General features: G+C 39.0%; 1 protein-coding gene across 1 annotated transcript in view; it reads right to left on the reverse strand.

The window, feature by feature from the left end:
* UGGT2 (UDP-glucose glycoprotein glucosyltransferase 2) overlaps positions 1-15,713 on the reverse strand; it is a 76,321-nt gene extending 60,608 nt beyond the window's left edge. Inside the window, exons 1-5 of the mRNA XM_058824538.1 lie at positions 15,556-15,713; positions 13,530-13,612; positions 5,506-5,636; positions 4,265-4,377; positions 5-179 (exon numbers count right to left, since the gene is read on the reverse strand). Of these exons, the coding sequence (XP_058680521.1) occupies positions 5-179; positions 4,265-4,377; positions 5,506-5,636; positions 13,530-13,612; positions 15,556-15,713 (660 nt within the window). The remainder of the gene's footprint in view (positions 1-4; positions 180-4,264; positions 4,378-5,505; positions 5,637-13,529; positions 13,613-15,555) is intronic.
* Positions 15,714-19,553: the final 3,840 nt, after the last annotated feature.

The following is a 19,553-nucleotide window of genomic DNA, read 5'->3' on the forward strand; positions in this document are numbered from 1 at the left end:
ATACCTGAACATAATGTCGGAGCACATAAACAATTTCCTCCTTTTGTGCCTTCTCAGATAAAATCTTGTGGAATTTGACAAAGTCTCTTGTGCCCATTTCTGCATACAGAATAACCACTGGGCCATCCTCTTTGAGAGTTGGGAATTTATGGTCTACCTTAAAAAGATATGGCCTGGGTCTGGTTTTAAAACAAATAATGGCGATATTATGAAGTCAGAAAATTATTAAAACAGTGGCAGTTTTTCTACTTCATAATTATATGCTAAAACTATACAAGTCATGTTAAAATCATCACAAAATAATGATTGCTCACAAACAAACCCAGAACAACAAATTCATAAATTTAAGTATAAGAATTTGAAAAATTACCACCAGCTATAAATAACTGAAATATATTTTATCAAATCACAACACAAAGCATATGAAAAACATAGCACTTGGAGATTTTGTGCATCAGTAACAGCTTGAAACTTTTAATTTGAATGATACATTACATCTATCAGAGATACACAGAGCAATCAGTGAGTAACAGAGTAGCAGAGGGAGATTCTGTGAAGTTTGAGAAAGCTGTCAACACACCTGGAAACTAACTGGGGTTATACTATTTTGAAACCATCAGGCTCTGTTAATTCAGCTAATTTTGCAAATTTTGGCTGCCTACCTACACTCCTTATTGAAAACCAGGACTAGAAAAGTTATGCTGCAATGATTTCTTAGATGAATAAAGACATCTTTTGAATAAAACCTGGGAAAGATGGAGAAGTAACAGAGGATATGATTGAGTAATACACTCAAGGTACTAATTATTGATGAGCACACTTTTTCAAAGCTGCCTTTGCACTGACAATCAAAAGACCAGTGAGCTGTCTCTAAGCATGCCCAAGACAAGCTAGGAAACTCTAATTCAACACATAATACAGAACTGTGTGTGGGAGACACTCACCAAAGAGCCATGCTCAAAAGGTGTGAGCAGAACACCACAGTTTCCTTGATGTAAGTCTTTAGAACATATTCAATAAAAAAACAATGGAATCATTTACACTGCAAAGGTAACCTTTGGAGGCAATGTGCTGCAAACCCTCACTTCAAGCAGAAGTAATCTGTATGAGGTTACTCAGAGTTTTAACATCAGTGTCCTATGTAAGTTTGGTAGGTATGCAATCATGGACTCATTTGTAAGACAGAAACAAAAGGAGGGGCCCAGTTTAAGAATTAACTTGGGTGCAGGCAGTCAGGTGTCACAGAAATATCAGGCAAGCTGTCCCACTGCTATCACAGGACAAGGCAAAGCAAATAGGTGAGATCCAGGAGTCTGAAATGGCTCTTGAATGAGTAATCTCTGTGGAAGAACCAATCCAGATTTGCCCCAATAAAAGCATATGTGTGGGATGTGACTTGTGCAACTTCCTTCTCATAACCAGAGACAAGAGCTGCCACTTCCATGGAGAGAGTGGAAAACCTCAACCAAGTGAGCTTCTCTTTTTGTAATTAACTTTATCCACTCTACTTCAACCAACCAACTAAGGTGGTTACTGAATGCTGCCATGACTTGAATAGTGACAGTCTCATATCACAATGAACATGCTCCATGTTCATTAAGTGCTGTAATGAAATAACACTGCACAGAGCTCCTCTAATGACCTCGGGTTGAGAAGTAAAGTGTTCAGCCCTTGTAAATCCAAGATAAGCCTCTGTTCTTTGTTTCTCTTCAACACTGAATAGTAGTGACAAGTAATTGATTCTCCTGCTCTTAGAACTGAAAGGTAATTAATTTCCTGCCATAAGAGATGCTCATAAGAAGACTGACTGAAAGATAAGGAAGAACAGCTGGGCAGACGAAAAGAAAATGATAAAAAAATTAAACAGATGTGCAGCTCAGCACTTGCTAATCAGTTACTAGGGAAGGACAGGCAACTATATGCTTGTCTAGATAGTACCCAGGATAGGATGCAGAAGCAATGGGAGAGAAGACAGCAAACATGTACCGACAAAAGTAAGGCATTGATTGTTTTGAGCAAAATGTGACTTCTATTAATGGTTCTGCTCCTCACAGCAACAGCCCCAGAAACCTTAGTGTTGTGTTTTGGACAACCAGCAAGATAAGCAATCCCAAGCATTTAACCATGTGTTCTTTGACATGCCCAGAGCCCTTGAACTCTAGAGCCATTGCACCTCCACACAAAGTATTTCCAATTAGACCCACACGGTCCATTGCAACATGGCTGAAAATGCAAAAGACATAATCACAGCTGCTGTTGCATAAAGGACTGAATGAAGCAAAATCTCAACCCTGACATCCAGAATATTTGGGGTCTTGGTCCAAAGATCCTGAGACTTCCTGAATGTTGGTTTGAGATGATGAATCCACACAAGAAGAATGCTGCAGCCTCTTCTTTCTCTTCCAGTGAGATTTGAAATTATCAGTCCCTAAAGTCAGGACACTTCTAGCACCCTCATCCAAATATGGTGAACAACTAAAAGCATAGCTTAAATAGGCTGGAAGAGTCATGACAGACAGAAGACATAGAAAGGAACACAAAGGAAAATACTTGGAAATAAAAAAAAAAAAAAAATCAAAAAGACCTCTTCTAAGAAGAGACAGAAAAAGAATGACTGGTTTAGAGCAACCAGCACACTGTCCCTTATATCATTTGTTCACCTGGTAGAAAGCAAAGAGGAGGAGCACAGCCCTACCATTATCACCTAGCCTAAATATCATCAGCACAGGTGAAGCATCTGCTACCCAGAGTACAAAGGGAACTAACAGAATTACCTGAACATGTCAATGTGAATATGTTTTTCTCAGAGTCTAGCTCCTGAACATGTCAATGTGAATATGTTTTTCTCAGAGTCTAGCTCCAGGTACTCTAAATATTTGAGTGACACAACTACTTTTCAAATGGTGAGAAGGAGGGAAAATTTATCAAGATTTTGTCCCTCCAACTCTGAATGGCTGGTGATGTGACTGACTGCAAAGTTATTGAAAATTGAAGAGCAATCAAATAAAGAAACTTCACTTTTGTTGCAAGTTCTAAAGATTTCTACAAGTCTATCTTTCTCAATTCTAAATAATTCAGGATTCTACTGTTTATTATTGTGATTTTCCAGAACTTTGTAAATTTGGAAGTAATATCTCCAGAGAGGAGAATGTGCTGAATCCAGTTAATTGCTTTAAAAGTTTACTATATTCAGACATTGCAATAAAATATTATGGTCTCATGATGCCTTAATATACGGCCACAAGAATTCAACAACATATAAAAATATCTGTAGTATATTTTGGATTTTATCTAGGAAAAACAGACATTTTTTAGACATTATTATTTTTTAGAAGAATATAACTGGTGAAAATGGGACACTGTAAACTAGACAGAGTTGTTTTTACAGAAACCTTGGCTATTGAATAAACAAAAGACAATAATTTAGTAGGTTGTCATTGTATCAATGGACTTAGAATACACCACAAATCACACCTGTAGAATACAAAATTATTTTCAGAAGCAACCAAGCCCCAAAGAGACAAATTTATAGGTTTTCAGGGTTCCCTCCCCAATTTATATTTGACGGAAAGCAAAATCCAAGAAATATACCCTACTAAATAATCTTTCAGCCCTGAATATCACCATGAAGTAGCTGAGGGTATGAACACTAATGTATATCATGGTGACCATTGCAGGGAGAGAAAAAAGAAAAAGAATTACACAGAGGTCTTAAAAACCACAAAATAATATCTTTTTTAAAACTGAGATTAAACATTATGCTTTCGTTATTCTGTTACTGGTGTTTTGATAGGCTCTACACATTTTATTTCAGGGCTCAAATTAATTCTGGACTGATGTTAGTTACTACAGGACAAAACCTGCATAAAGGGCTGATATGTAAAAATCCAGCAAGAGGGGAGGAAAGGTTTTGCCTTTCTATGCCCTGTCTATGAGACAGACTACTCTTCTACTCCTGTGCCAAGCCCTTGCATCCCAGACAACATCAATTGCAGTGACACTGACTATGAAGTACCCGGCTGACAGACATGTAAAACTCTTAGTTTCTATAGAAAAGCACACTGTAACTTAAACCTGACTACCCCATGTTTAAAAAAAAAAAGGAAAAAATACAAAATTGTCCATATGATTAGAGGATCAAAGGTCTATGATTTTATTTTAAAACCACAGACCTACTCTACTTTGATTCATAACTGATGAACACTACTAATATTAAGCTCCTTAATAATCTACTTTTCCTCTTAAACCAGATCATTATATTTACCTCTTAGCAGCCTTCTTCAGCAGCTTTTTTATTTCATTAGTCTTACAGGTGTGCTTCTCATGGATAACCACAAATGCACGGCAGCCTTCTGGTGGAGGTTCATCAGCTGCAATCTAATATTTCAACAATTATACTCAACCAGAATGTTCTGATTGCACTTAAACTCACATCCCTTTGATTAAAATAACTCAACAGCTGCCATTAAGCTGTGTTTCTAATTAAGCCCGTTCAAAAGTGGGTACATGTGGGGGGAAAAGAAAGAAAAATAAAAAAATTAAAAGATTAAGACCCTTAAACCTTTGTGAGGTGTAGTCTATTAAATGCAGTCATACTCCAGAAAATGAAAAGTAAATTTATGTTCTGTAAAGCCAGGACTAAGAAATCATCTCCACAATCTAAAATCACAGCCTGTGATTCTCACTGAGATATTTTTAACTTTGGTTGCTATCAGCAATCATGTTAAAATCTGAAGATCAGACTTCTAAACCAATAAATCCCAAACAAATAATGTCAATTTTTGATATTGTCTTTTTCCCATCCCCTGCCTTTTTAAAAAAATCTACTCAGCTATTCCAATATGAAGTGGAATCATGTGACTGCATGTCAGTGAGTCTGGATTCACCAGCTGAAAGGTAAAAGCAAAAAGACACGAGTCTGAGATGATATTCCTCCACAGAACACCTGCAAAACTCCCAAACTTTATTACAGCTTATTACCTTTCAGAAACATGGACTTCTCACTTTATCCTAAAGGTGGCATTGCCAAAAGGAGGAGTAGCAATTTTAGGTTTAGAGGCACAGTGAATTTGTCCTCTCACTTTTTCATTAATAAAGGCAGTTTTTCTAATTTTTCAACTTTTTACATACTAAAACAATGAGAAGGATGATAAATCCACTAAATAGCAAATATAAATTACTTGAAGTTACGGAAATGTCCTACTCTGGAAACGTCTGAATTCCCACAGCATTATTTGGAACAATGCAAAAAATTCCCATTACTTGATTTTTCAGAAAATGAACAATTGCAAAAAAAAAAAAAAACTACCCTGAAGGGAATGGTATCCATACAATTGAACATGAATATTTGATCCTGCCAATATAACCAGCTTATAAAGCATCACCTTTATCACATTTGATTCCAAATAATACTGGCATATATTTTACTGAACTGTAACAATGAACATTGTTTAGCCAAAATACCTCATTCAATCATGTACCAAATATATCAGGCAATACTGTCACCTGCTGAAACATCTGAACCGTTGGAGAGTAAGCCCGTATGGAAAGTGCAAACTTCAACAGATTGATTTGCAAATTGGATAAAAATTGTCCTGCTTTCTTCAAGATTAAATTGTAATAGGAGTACTCTGAATCTGTTAAAGAGAGAAAAAAAAAAGACAAGACAAACTTTTAGTATTTAACACTAAATGATGTGGCATATCTACCTACACTACATAATAAGCAAGCATTAATGCCAGTGCTGCTTGGCATTCAAAAGTCTTCAGTGTTGTTCACTAATAACTGTTTCCTTTCCTACGAATCTAGAGGCCTAATGACACCAAAAAAAACCAACAAAAGAGAGCTCAATAGCACTAGTGAATATTGAAATTACTTTCAGCAATATAAAAACCCACTCAAAAAACCTATATGGAGAGGCCTGAATAGAGCATTATTTCACAAATAATTTCCTAACATTTAGTTTTGAAACACTCCAACCATGCAAGTTACATAAATAAAAATCTTCTAAAGGTTTGAGCTACTCTCACATATTCTATTTCTTCCTTAAAAATATATTATAAACCAGAGTATGAGAATGGATACAACATGTGAAGTAGCTTCCTTGCTCCCTGCATATCTTGTATTTTCAAAGTCAAAATCAGGACTCTGAGTAAGAAGGTAAGTGGATGGTGTCTGGGAATGACAAAAGTGATAATACAGAACATTGGTTGGAAATAATTAACCTTCAATTCTCATTCCATAGGCATACTCAATTTTCATAACTAAGCAGCTTCTATCCTCTCATTTTCTTCTTTACAACCCTGTCGTGGTTGAACAAAAAATATCTTCTTTTGCTCTCAAAGCCTCTAGTACCTTCTTTCGGCCTTCTCCTCCTTAAAAAACTCATTATTTAGAAATGCTGAGTTTGCTGTAATTCCCCAGAAAAAACCACTTACATTAGACAAGTACATAATCTGCATTTCAAGAAAGCTCCTTCCAATGAATTCTACGTGATGTCCTGGTTTCAGCAGGGATAGAGGTAATTTTCTTCCTAGTAGCTGGTACAATGCTGTGTTTTGGATTCAATATGAGAATAATTTGATAACACATTGAAGTTTTAGTTGTGGCTAAGCAGCACTTACCCTGCGTCAAGGACATCCCAGTTTCCCATGCCCTCCCAGCACAGAGGTGCACAAGAAGCTGGGAGGGAGCATGGCCAGGAGAAGCTGCCCTGAACTGGCCAAGGGGTCACTCCATACAATGGAATGTCACACTTGGTACATAAACTGGGGAGCTGGCTGGGAGTTGTCAATCTCTGCCTGGGGACAGGCTGGCCACCAGTCAGTGAGTGATGAGCAATTGTATTGTGCATCACTTGAGAGAAGTTTTATTCCTCTCTTTTTCCTGTTGTTATTATTATTATATTTCAATTTATTTCAATGATTAAATGGTTTTTACCTCAACCCACAGGTTTTACCTTTTCCTAATGCTCTTCCTCATCCTACTAGTGAGGACAGTGGACATGTGCTTCTGAGCTGCTGGCTGGAGTTAATCAGTGACATATAATTGTTACTGTCTTACATGAAATTCAATGGATGAAAAACCTACCTATGTTCTCTACACCTATACATAGCCCTAGCAGAACCCAAATGGCAGCAAAGCTGGTGAAGGCTCTCAAGAACAAGTCCTGTGAGAAGCAGATGAGGGACCTGGGGATGTTTAGCCTGGAGAGGAGGAGGCTCAATAGTCTGCAACCACCTGAAAGGAGGCTGTAGCCAGGTTGGGGTCAGCCTCTTCTTCCTGCTAAGTACTGACAGGACAAGGGGAAATGTCCTCAAGCTGTGCCAGGGGAGGCTCAGGTAGGACATCAAGAAGAATTCTTTCACTGAAAGGGTGGCTGAGCATTAGAATGGGCTGCCCAGGGAGGTGGTGAAGTCACCATTCCTGGAGGTGACTGGATGTGGCACTTGGTGCTTTGGTTTAACTGAGAGTGGGAATCAGTCAAAGGCTGGACTCAGCCTTGGAGGTCTTTTCCAACCTTAATCATTCTATGATTCTAAATAAGATAAATTTGGCTTCACACATGCAAACCATTGAATATAAAAATTTGGAAGCAACAAATCCTTCCAGATTGAAACTTTTTTTTCAATAACTGTATTTTCAAGTTTTCTTCAAATTATCTCCACCAAAGTAAAATTAAATTTGAAACTCCAGCCTTTCAACTTGGCCTAAATAACATCCTATTAAAGACAATAAAGAGCCATTAAATATGTAATTCTTAAGGTACTACCTTAAAATATTTTTACCCCAAGTCTTTGAATTTTTTGTTTACAAATTTCATCTGTGCTTTCACTGGTGTATTTAAAACAGCTGCAGCTGACATTCTTTCCTGAAAGATGATTATGACTACTATGATTTCAATAAGTTAAAAAAAAGGATTTTTTTAATCTGCCTTCAAAAATGACTGTACAACATTGACAAGGATCTATCAAATCATCCACTCCTACTACTTCAACTTCTATTAACACTGTTGGCTTCACTTAAAACACAACTGTACTTTGAACTTCACCAAGACACATGAATCCATGCCAAATGCTATGAGCTATCTAATGCAAACCAAATTTTTAGAGTTTATTACCCACACAGAATCACACAGAATATTCTGACATGGAAGGAACCCACAAGGATCCTCAAGTTCAACACTACAGTGAACTTCAGTAGACTCTTAAAGCCTGTACATGGATTGAATCTGTGACCTTGGTGTTATTACCCCCATGCTATAACCAACTGAGCTAATTTCAGTTAATCAGAACTATGGTTTGAGCATTGCAAATAATTTTCACATAGTACCAAATCCTTTAAATTTGGTACCACCTGCCCTGCAAGCTCATTTTAACATTGCCAAAAGAGTACAATTCATAATAAGGTTCTTATTTTGTTACAGGGAATCACAAAGAACCAGATTCTTCTGGTTATAAAATCCTATTACAGCATATTACTACTAAATAATCAACAAAGTAAATTTAAAAGTAAATAAGAGACCACATAAACAGGACACAGTTCCAGACTGCAGACATCTGAAGGCACATGTATGAACTTCACATCTGCAAACTTTCATCCCAGCCATGTGAAATATTGCCTAGCAGCCAACAAGACCTGCAAAGCTCATTCTGAAGATGCCTTAATTTGTCTGCTGAAAAACTCTTAACTACTCCTGTAGCCAAATTGATTAGATTGACTACAGCAAGAACTGAACAGCCAGCGAAGCAAACTCACATTTAAATGCTGACATTTCCTATCCACAATTTACAGCAGTGTCTTTTATCACAGGCAAGTAAAACATAATTAAAAGAGACAACCAGGGCAGTCACACAAGACAAGACAGTATTATAGCACAGGTCCTCAGGCACACATAGCACAAAGTTAACCTGAATATATGCAGGTAACCCACCTGCATATATATAAGAGAATTCAAAGTACTGAGACACAGGAGGTAGGGAGAGTAAATGTAAGGGACATCATTAATCAGAAGAACACAGTGTGCTGGAATAATTACTTGGTGGGATGGATGGATGAGGATTGTTCCAAGTGCATAGATATGAATATCTAGATCCACAGATCAGCTAGGGAATTAGAGATCTCAGGTAACAGCAGTTCAGGCAATCACTGGCCAGTCAAATCTCTCTGCCATCCAAGCAAGATGCCAGTAAAGAGGGAATACTTTATTTTATTGCATTATGAGTACAGAAATCAGTTTGTGAAACTGATTCCTCTTGAATCTTTAAGGTTTATATACATATAAAAATACTTTTTAATTTAGTTGTGAATAATGTGTAGTCTTCTAAATTGCAAAAAATAATTTGCATGACGGTTGTTTACATGAAATATACAGTTACATTTTTTTCAGAGAAAATTGCTTCCATAGAGAAAATATGTTTGCATGTTGGTTTTGTTTTGGTTTTTTAAATATATTTATGAGGCTGCTGAAAATTCAATATATAAACTGAAGCACTTGGGAAGACAGTAAACACTCAAGTGATAATTAGTCAGCAGGGAACTGGCTACTTACTTTCCCTCAGTGATCACAAATTAACCTTTAGGGATAAAAAAGCAGCAGCAAGTTAAAAATGCCATCTTCAGTGCCTTTTAAGTGCTGGTATTAGTATGAAATTTTTGCAGCTTTCATTTCTCTGTAATATACCTGCAGCCCAAAATAGGATCATCTGCCTTTCCTAGTATTTCACAAGTCTGACAGAAAATATGTTGCACATTAAGTAGATAAAAACAATGTTGTCCAGATTCCCCGAAGACATTAATTCAATACAGTGTATCCCACCACCAACCTTTTCATATTTTCCATATGGTATAATCAGATGCTGCCCAAGCTGATTTGAGTTCATATTAAAAAGGAAAAAAGTTAAAACCACCAAATACATCACCAGACTAAATGTTTCACCAAATTCTGTGTAGATAATTCCTACCAAATCCATTAAACTGCTACAAATACCACAGCTAAACAGACCATTAATAAACCTAATTCAGTAATGCTAAATATTTTAAATTAGCAAATTAACAAGAGATGTTGATTATTCTAAATTTAAAACAACAAGTAACAAGAATTTATTTTTAAAAAAACAGATTGAAAATAATCCAAGGGAGGATTTAGAAAAATAGCAAGCACTTGATTTTTTAAGTTGCCTTCTAGCTTTAACGCTTTACAACTCTTCTGAAACATTAAACTCTATGTTGGGATCCAAGTCTATCATTGAATTCCTTTATACCAGATTTTCAGCTTCAAATCTATGAATTCTTTAGCCTTTATGAAAATGTTTCCATTTAGAAAAATAAACAAACAATGCTTTCATTTCCTGTTTATTCATCCTGTCCACTCTTGGCATCACTGGGAGAATAACTGAAAAGCCAATTGCCTCAACCAATCTTTTTCCAGCCAGATCCTTTAATTTACTGAAGCAGTTGTTGTTACATCAGTTTTAACACATCGTGACCATCCCTCTGCATCAATCTGTCTGTCTTGACATGCAGCAGGACAGAACTCATATTCCACACTAAACAGAAGACCAACTTCTCCTCAGACGTTATGTATTACACACCTCACTAAACTGTGCCACTGCAGTCTTGCAGTACCAGATTCTTCACTCAAGCCAAGCAGTTCCTTGTAAACATCTAATGCAGACTTCCTGTTCATGAAGAGCATCGATTTCCTTGGATTAAGACTACCCCAACTACGACTCAACTTTTAGGAAAACACCTTAGTGCCAGAACTTCAAAATTTCCTGTGTTACTGTCATAGATGTGTGTTGGCCACACAGATAAATATACACATCAACTATTCAATATACCTAATTAAAGTAGTATTTTTCAAGGTTCCCAACTGCCAGCATCTAACAGTTCATTGGCATGATAGGTCATGGAGATCATCCTACTGTAATTTATTTATTCTCAATCACAGAATTTATCCAGGTGAAGTAGGTGTTTAACTAACAGCTAATTTCAACAGACATTTGTGTCACTAATAATAAATGTCATTAAAGCTTCAAACCCCTTGGGAAGTGTGTCTAAACAATGAAAAAAGAGATGTCTAATAAAAAACCCCTGACACATCATCTAATACAACAGTCTCATCTCAAAGCAATACCAACTGCATCTAAATCACTCATAGAAAAAAAAGTAAGTTAAAAGTGACTTCTGGAGGCCATCTTATCCAAATTGTTGTTTAGATATATAATTTCAAGGCCTTACTAGGCTGCTCAAGGTCTCATGCAGTAGAATTTTGAATTATCTGAATTAATAGGTTCCAGAGGCTCCTGGAACAGTGTTTCAGTGTTTACCCAATCCCATGGTAGAAACATTTTCTCTAATATCTAACCATAACTTCCATGATTCAACTTCTGCCCTTTGCGTTTTTTCATACTGCTGTGTACCTTCAGGAAGGGCCTGGTTCCACTTCCTTTGCATATTTCCTATTCAGAAACTGCAGATATGAGGTCTCTCCTTACTCCTTCTCTTCTCAGCTTCATTCACAGCTCTCTCGGCCTTTCCTCAGAAGGCTGCTCCACCTCCCTAAACACTGCAGAGATCCTCTCCTAGATTTGCTCCAATGATAGACTCTTGTCTTTCTTTCCACAGGGAGGCCCAGCATGGCCCAGTACTCCAGATTCAGTCTTACAAATGCCTCATACAGGGGAACAAACACTTTGACTTGTTAGCTACCTCTTGCTGCTGCAACCTGGCACGTAGTTGGCCTTCTCACTGCTTGCAAGGATCCCCAATCTGTCTCTCAAAAAAACAGTTCTAGTCAATCAGCACCAAGATTATGCTGTTGATGAGATTATTCCAGCCCACGTGAAGGGAGTCTGTAAAGTGCCCTTGCTGAATTTCCCAGCATTTCTGTTGGCCTGTCTCTCCAGTCTGCCAAGGTCCCTCTAATTACAGTCCTACCTTGCACATTCTCCTCCCAGTTTTGAGTCATTCCCAACCTTGTGGAGAGGGTAACATGTGCCACTGTCCTTTGGGCTGAAAAAGACCTTAAACAGCATTAGTCAACAGCACTTGCCTCAACAAATGCTACTAGCAGCTGATCACAGGTCAAATTCTGCACCTACTTCCATTTTCCATGTCTCTATGCCTTGTACAGGATGGCTTTTAGCAGCATTCACCACCTGGGCATTTTGTTCCCAGTGACTCTGGTTTTGCATATACTTCTGACTGTGGGATCTTCATCTCACAGTAAGTTTGGGGTGTTTTTTTCATTTTCCCAGTTGATACTCTATAATTAAAATCACAGCTCTTCGTACATTTTCTGCTTTGTACTTTTTCTATTCCAAAGAAACAATGAGGAAAACAGAGGTAGACACTAAAGTCAAGCATCACATTTTACTCAATATAAAAGCACATCATGGAATCAAGAGCAGCAAAATTTTGTTTACCATGCATGTCCCTGTTCCCTTCCTAGTAATCTTTTAAGTCTCCTGGCTGCTTGGGGCACTGCTGAGCATTCCAATAATGTTATCAGATGCACATTTTTAAGTTGTATTCAGTCAGTCACAATTGCTGAAACATGTTGTTTCTCAAGTTCTCTCTCCCATATACAGCATTTTTCATGTACCTGCAATTCTCACTGTCATTTTCTGCATGATCTTTATACAATTTGTTAGCTTATGACTAATAATTTAACATTCAATTCCCCTCAAGTCTCTTCCAGTGGCAGTGTTAGGTGCTTGCACTCATGCCTAAAGAGTTGCACTCTCCTGTAAATAAAGAGCAGAATGAAGCAGCCTTACCTTGTTTTGAAGCCTTTTTCACCTTGTTCATCTCTTGACCTACCAAGCAGGTCTGATACTGCCCAACCTGGTGTAAAGCCTCATCAGTCTCCCAATTTTTCATTACCATGCACATTTCTAATAAACTTCTCTCCAATGTTTCTTCTGGGGTGGCTTTTTACGTTTCTTCTGCTGGATTTTATGCTTTGGTCTTCTCCCCAAATTTCCAAAAACTTAATATTCTTCTGTCCAATCATGCAAGGCTTTTTTAGTCCTATTTGGTCAGTGATAAACCTTTATTCTAAAACATCAGTATTGATGCTAGAAAACAGTCTCCAGGTATGAGTAAAAGTATTAAACTTTTCTGGTAATTGTTTAATTTTTCCTTTAGCATTACCTAGCATTTTCATTTTAGTTATTTCTGTGATTTTTTGCCCTTCAAGCACCCATCTTACAGAAAACATGAAGTCTCAATATCCTACAAGCTCTTGGCAAGTCATGTAAGCAGGTAGGTATCTTAAATCTTTACACTTCTGCTCCATATTGTAAGAGCAGTTTGGTCCACCTTGTCTTCCTTTTTTTTGTAAATTCCTCTGCAAGTATTGCTCTTAGGGGAAAACATGCTACAACTTTCTGAAAGAAACCTACCCAGTAAGCAATAATGGAAGAGTCAGGTTTGATCTGCCTAGAACTAATTAATGTGTTGTGTCTCAAAGTTAAATAGAGCACAAGATAACATATTAAAAACCAGCATACTGTTTAACTTACCTCCTTGCTTATAAACTGTTAATTCCCGCACCGTTTCCAAGAATTGCCAAAACTTCTCATTACCATCTTCTGCAATAAATTCACTGTTTAAAAATAAAAATTAATTGTCCATAGGTTGATTTTGTCCAAAGATGTACCACAGCAAAACCCTTCAGTTGTTCAAAATAATAAATACCCATCAGCAACCGAACATTAGATATCCAATGAATAACAACCATCTCCACAGCATAAACACTGAACTGAGCTGTATTTTGGTCAAAAGATATTTTGAACAAAGTACTATCTTCCAAACTCAACAATCAGAGCTGTAAAGCATGCAGACTATTCTCTTGTTGCAGAAAATCTCCAAAATATTCACTTTATTTTTCCACAGATATTCCAATATACACTTAGAAATGAAATCAACTCAGTACACAGATTTTATTAAATAGTAGCTAACTATACAAATAAGAACACACTCTCTGTCAGGTTATAGTTTTTCAATAAAATACAGGTTTTCATCAATGACATTTCCTTTGCATGGAGGGAGATTGTCAATCCTTGAAACACTTTCAAACATGGGTTAATCCTTACAAACCATAAAAGGTAAGGTTTACTTTATTCTAAATAAGGTTTACTTTATACTAAATACCACCCTTCCATTTTTGTTTTCAAACTGGAAGAGGCAAAATTTTGCTTAGACATACATAAGAAATTCTTTACTCTAAGGGTGGTGAGGCACTGGATCAGGTTTCCCAGAGAAGCTGAGGATGACACATCTCTGACAGTGCTCAAGGCCAGGTAGAATGGGGCTCTGAGCAACCTGGTCTAGTGGAAAATGTCCCTGTCTGTGGCAGGGGGGTTGGAACTAGACGGTATTTAAGGTCCCTTCCAACCCAAACCATTCTGTCATTCTATGATTTACAGGGTAACATTTCTAAGGTTTGTGGTTTTCCTTACAGGAACATCCTGCTTATGTCTACCAAAAAGTTCCATTTGCTAGCATGACTATATTGTTTTCTAATCTTTACTTTGGAAGTTCGCCTCTCCTTTGATTACAGAAACTTGGTGTTCTACCCTTCATGGGTGTTCTCCAAACGGCAGCAAGTAAGTTCAAAAACAAAACAAATTTAAGCCAAATGGGCAGGGGAGGCACAAGCATCTAAAACTGGAAAACGTTTTCCCTTTCTATTGTGAATCACAGAGTGGTTTGGTTTGGAAAAGACCTTAAAGATCATCTGGTTCCAATCCCCTTCTATGGGCAGGGACATCTCCCACTTGAGCAGTTTGCTCTGAGCCCCATCCAGCCTGGCCTTGAACACTGCCAGGGATGGAGCACCCACAACTTCTCTGGGCAGCTGTTTCGCCACCCTCACAATAAAGAATTTCTTCTGTACATCTAGTCTAAACCTGCTCTCAGTTTGAAGCCGTTCCTCCTCATCCTCTCTCTGCATGCCCTTGTAAGAAAGGCTCCCTCCCCATCTTTCTCGTAGGCTCCCCTCAGGAGACTGAAATTAGGTCACCCCAAAGCCTTCTCCAGGGTGAAGTTATAATTACAAGTTAACAATACCTTTTAAAAGTATTTCACCGTGTTTCACTCACATGTTCACATCTACACTAGTACCTTTATAATCACTTAACTAACGTGCAAACTACTTGGGGGCAGACGAAGATGTCACCCAGCGGAAGGCAGGGATGGTCTAATTGGCCCATTACATATCCGCGACCCAGCGACCTGCAAAACGCCTGAGCAGGGTAAATGCGAATTTACGCTTGTGCAGCTCCCTCACAGCGTGGGACAGCCTTGCCAGCACGGTCCACAGCACTTTCCGAGGGGAGAAAGCAGTTCAGCCTCACAGCCAAAAACTACTTTAACACACCCTCCGACAGAGAAACGCCGCCAGCCCTCCTTCCCGCTCAGCGGACGGAAAAGGGGGTCCCTCCACCCTCCTGCTCCCCAGGAGACAGCCGGGACAGACAGCGGGACAGAGCGGTGCTGGCAGGAGGAGCAGAAGGAGAAAGAAGAGGAGGAGGAGGCTGCACGCACCTCGCCTCCAGCAGCAGCGGGGTTGCCGGCCACTTCGCCGCCAGGCGAGCGGTGACGGGCTGTGAGGAGGAGGCCGGGGCGGTGCCGCAGGGGCACGGCCGGGCGCCCAGCAGGGCGAGCAGCAGCGCGGGCGGCAGCAGCGGCGCCCAGCCCGCCATGAGGAGCAGCGGCGCTCGGGGACGCCCAGCCCCGCACGGGCCCGGCGCGCGCCCCGCCCGCACAGCCACGCCGCTCTCCTACTGGCTGCACCGCCCCCTCTGCGCTGCGCTATTGGTCAGCGCGGAGGCCAATCAGCGGCTGACGGACAAAAACAGGGGGGGCGGCCGGCGCCGTGACACGCGGCGCCAGGAGTGCGCAAGCGTAGGAGCGGCGCTACCGCCCCTCTCTGCCCTGAGGCGCGTCTGGCCCCGCCCATCTGCCGGCATCGGGCAATCCCGTTATTTTTAAATTTTTTTCTTTTTTTTAGGTTTCGGGTTGTTTAGTGCAAGCGTGTGATTTACGTAGGGTGATTTACCTAGGCTTGGGTGGCGCTGGCTGCAGGACAGACATGGCTGTGTCCAAGGACAGCAGCCGCCTGCGCTGGCGCTCTCCCAACCTCCCGCTGACCGTGTCCTGGCGGGCTGCTCTTCCTCGGCCTTTACTACAAACAGTAGTAAAAGTTTTACTCTGGGTGAACAGTTTCAGACCTAATATACACATACCGTTGTTCCTCTGAGAGGAAGGCATTTAATTTCCCTTTCCTCCAAGTTTTCCGAACCCACTTCTATTTCGAGATGCGTTTTGTTTACTAGCTGCATTTTTTTTTTTTTCCTCAAGAAGCGTGAGTTTCACAGGAACTCTGCCTCTACCTTCTGCCTAGCTTACCTTGGAATTTCCAGACTCGTGTTCTCTACTTTCCATTTTTTTTTTCTGCGTTCAAAATCTCCGTAATTCCATTTCCTCAACAAAGCTGCTACATTCTCTCAGGTTTTCAGACCTAAAAGAGCGTGGTGCTGCTGGAGCTGTGTTGTGGGATGCTAATACAGAGCAGCTCTGCACAGTTGTTCATTGGAGGAGGAGCCTCCCAGCTGTGTTAAAAATAGGGGGTATTGCCTTTTCCAAAATGTGACTCATGGAACTCGAAGCTGAAACCTGGAATGACTCATGAAACTCAAAACTGAAACCTGGAATGTGTCACTGCTGCATACACTTTAATTTCTTTTGCACACAGTTATCTCCTAACTGCTCAAAGTTGCTTTGGGGGTGGTGGGAGCCAGTGAGGGCATAACTCCAGGGAGAAGGCTATATATATAGCTTTGTGTGTGTGTGTATATATATATATATATATATATATATATATATATATATATGCTCATCTCAAACTATGGTACAGAAACTTGCCAGTACTTAACATGCTTCTGGGTCTTTATAATGTCAAAGTATGAAAAATACCTCCTGAGGATCATTCATATATAAATTCAGGCTAGGGCCTTTGTGGTTGATCTTCTTTGGACTTATTCACACAAATTTGTGCTGTTCTAAGACCTCAGATAATTTCTAGCTACCACTGTGTCACATCAGTGATACCAACTTTAATCTTAATAGGTTAAGTAAACCTTACCTAAAACTCATAGTGCAGCCTTAATACACCTCTGCAGAAATAATGAAAACCACAAGAGTATTTCTCTTGGTTTATGTCTAAGGCAAATAGAGATAACAAAATTCAGCATCTTTTCTATGGAGAAGGACTGTGATACACTAAGCAACTTGATTCTTTCATACTGACAGTTCAGGAGATGCTGCTGCTAACAGGGATGGCATGACCAGAGTACTGTATGGATGAGTAACTTTGCTTCCCTTGTCTTTCTATGCTGATAACCCAGGTATGGGGCCAAACTCTTCCACTCATAGAAAGTAAGTGCACATGGGATGAACTGATAAAATACACTTCCACCACTCCCTGAAAAAATTCACTGCAAGTGTGAATTTACAAAGTTCAAAAATGCTTTTGATGAACGTAGAAGAGCTCATGCTAGACTTCTTTTGCCATAGCTGGTTTATATTGACCATCTACCAAAAAACACGACAGCCCAAGTAATCCTATGGTTAAAGGAGTTTTAAGTTGCTTTTTTGCTGTCTCTTCAAGCAATACTGAGATGTACATAGCACTTTCCCCATGTATATACATTTATCATGAATTTTTCATATCTCCATGTGATTCAATGTGATGTTGGATGCACTCACCTTACCCTAATCTATCAATTGCTTTTCTATATATAGTTGATCCGTTATATTTTGTTTTATATTGATATTGAAGAGTCTGGTATTGTACCTTAAATGTGAACTCCTAAGCTTGTACTTTTTTCATCTTGAGCTGTAACAATTTATGATGTGCCATACAAGAAGGTAAATAAAATCTGTTGGCACTGGCAATGGAAATATAACTAGCTTTGAATTCAGTGGCAAGATAAAATGGTGGCTCTGAATCAAAGGTCTGATCATTAGTCTTCAGTGAGCTACAGAAAACAATTAGTCCACTAGTTTTCTTGAGAAAAGATCCTTTCTGCTTAAATACAGAAACCTCTGTTAGACAGAAAGAGTCTCTCTGCTGAAACATATCTATCTCACATTTAGGGTTATTGTTTTATTAGGGGCCTTGAATTTATGACCTTAGATAGGCAAAATGAAATTGGAAGAGACCTCAGGAGCTCTCTAGTCCAGCCTCCAGCTCAGAACAAGGTTAGGTCTGAGGTCCAGTCAAATGTTGAAAAAAAAATCCAAGGCAGACACCTGCACAACCCTTCTGGGTAACCTAATCCATTGCTTAAGATGCAGTTTGGATTGCTCCTTGGAAAGAAACACCATGTTGTAAGAGAACATTGCATTCCTTATAAAAGCTTTTGCATATTTATCAGTTTTTCTTTTGCTTTGGTACCTTAACTGCATTCTAGCCATGAAGAGCCAGTACATAACTTTAAAAAAATCTGTTTGTGTATATTTGAGAAAGGCAGATTTTAATCTGCTAAGCAAAATGCAAACCTAGAAGTTGGAGAGCAGAGTTAATCTTCATTTCTACAGCAGAATTTTATTTAATTATTTCAAATAACACTTGGTCATTCTTGTACATACATTCCAAATATATATATATGTGTGTGTGTGTGCGTGTGTGTGTGTGTGTGAAAAAACCCCTTAGTTCTCTGAAACCATTTTTCAGCAGAACAGAAAAACAATTAGACTCAAAATTTAAAATTATTCATATCGCAGCTGTGCAAATAGGAATTGATTATCATAGCAGTTTCAGTGTGAACAGAGGGAGTGATTAATGAATGCCTCTCAGTAAGATGCAAATGTTTTGTAAGTCACAGTAAGCTATATCTATTTTATAGAAACAGTAGCAATAAGTAAAAATAAGTTGAGCTTCATCAGCATATTCAGTTAGCTGAAAATAAAACTTTATTTTCCTTACAGATTGAAAACAATTTTTATGGTGAAAGGCTCCCTTTCTCCCTTACTTGGAGGTAATGTAAATGTCAAACACTAATCAAATGGTATTCCTGTTACATGGTCATTTACTGGTGGCCTCCTGAGCAGTAGCTCCTGGCAGTGGCAGTAGCTCCTTTTATCTTGTGTGAGATTGGAGGCCAACCTCTTCAGAACCTGTCAAAGTCACTACTATGACAGGCATCTGAGGTGTTTCCCTAAAAGACTAAGGATGTTGTACTGCATTGATTTTTGCCTATTCCATTAGAATAGACCAGCCATGGTTATTTGATTAGCATATCTCAATACAGTGTTATTCTGGAGCAGACCATGCCAAATATATTTCATAGTCTGTTATCTTTTCATTTTGATTTACAGGGATGGGCCAGTGAAAGAAGAATTGATGCAGAAGTAACATAAGCCTGGTTTTAACAGCTCACAGAATGTGCTCAGTGGCAACTTTCTAGCAATGAGAATTTATGCTCCTTTGCCATGCCCATGCATACAGCTGCAGTGATAGTAAATGGCTTGCTGCCAGC

Source organism: Ammospiza caudacuta, chromosome 2 (genome assembly GCF_027887145.1).
Source record: "Ammospiza caudacuta isolate bAmmCau1 chromosome 2, bAmmCau1.pri, whole genome shotgun sequence".
Lineage (NCBI taxonomy): Eukaryota > Metazoa > Chordata > Aves > Passeriformes > Passerellidae > Ammospiza > Ammospiza caudacuta.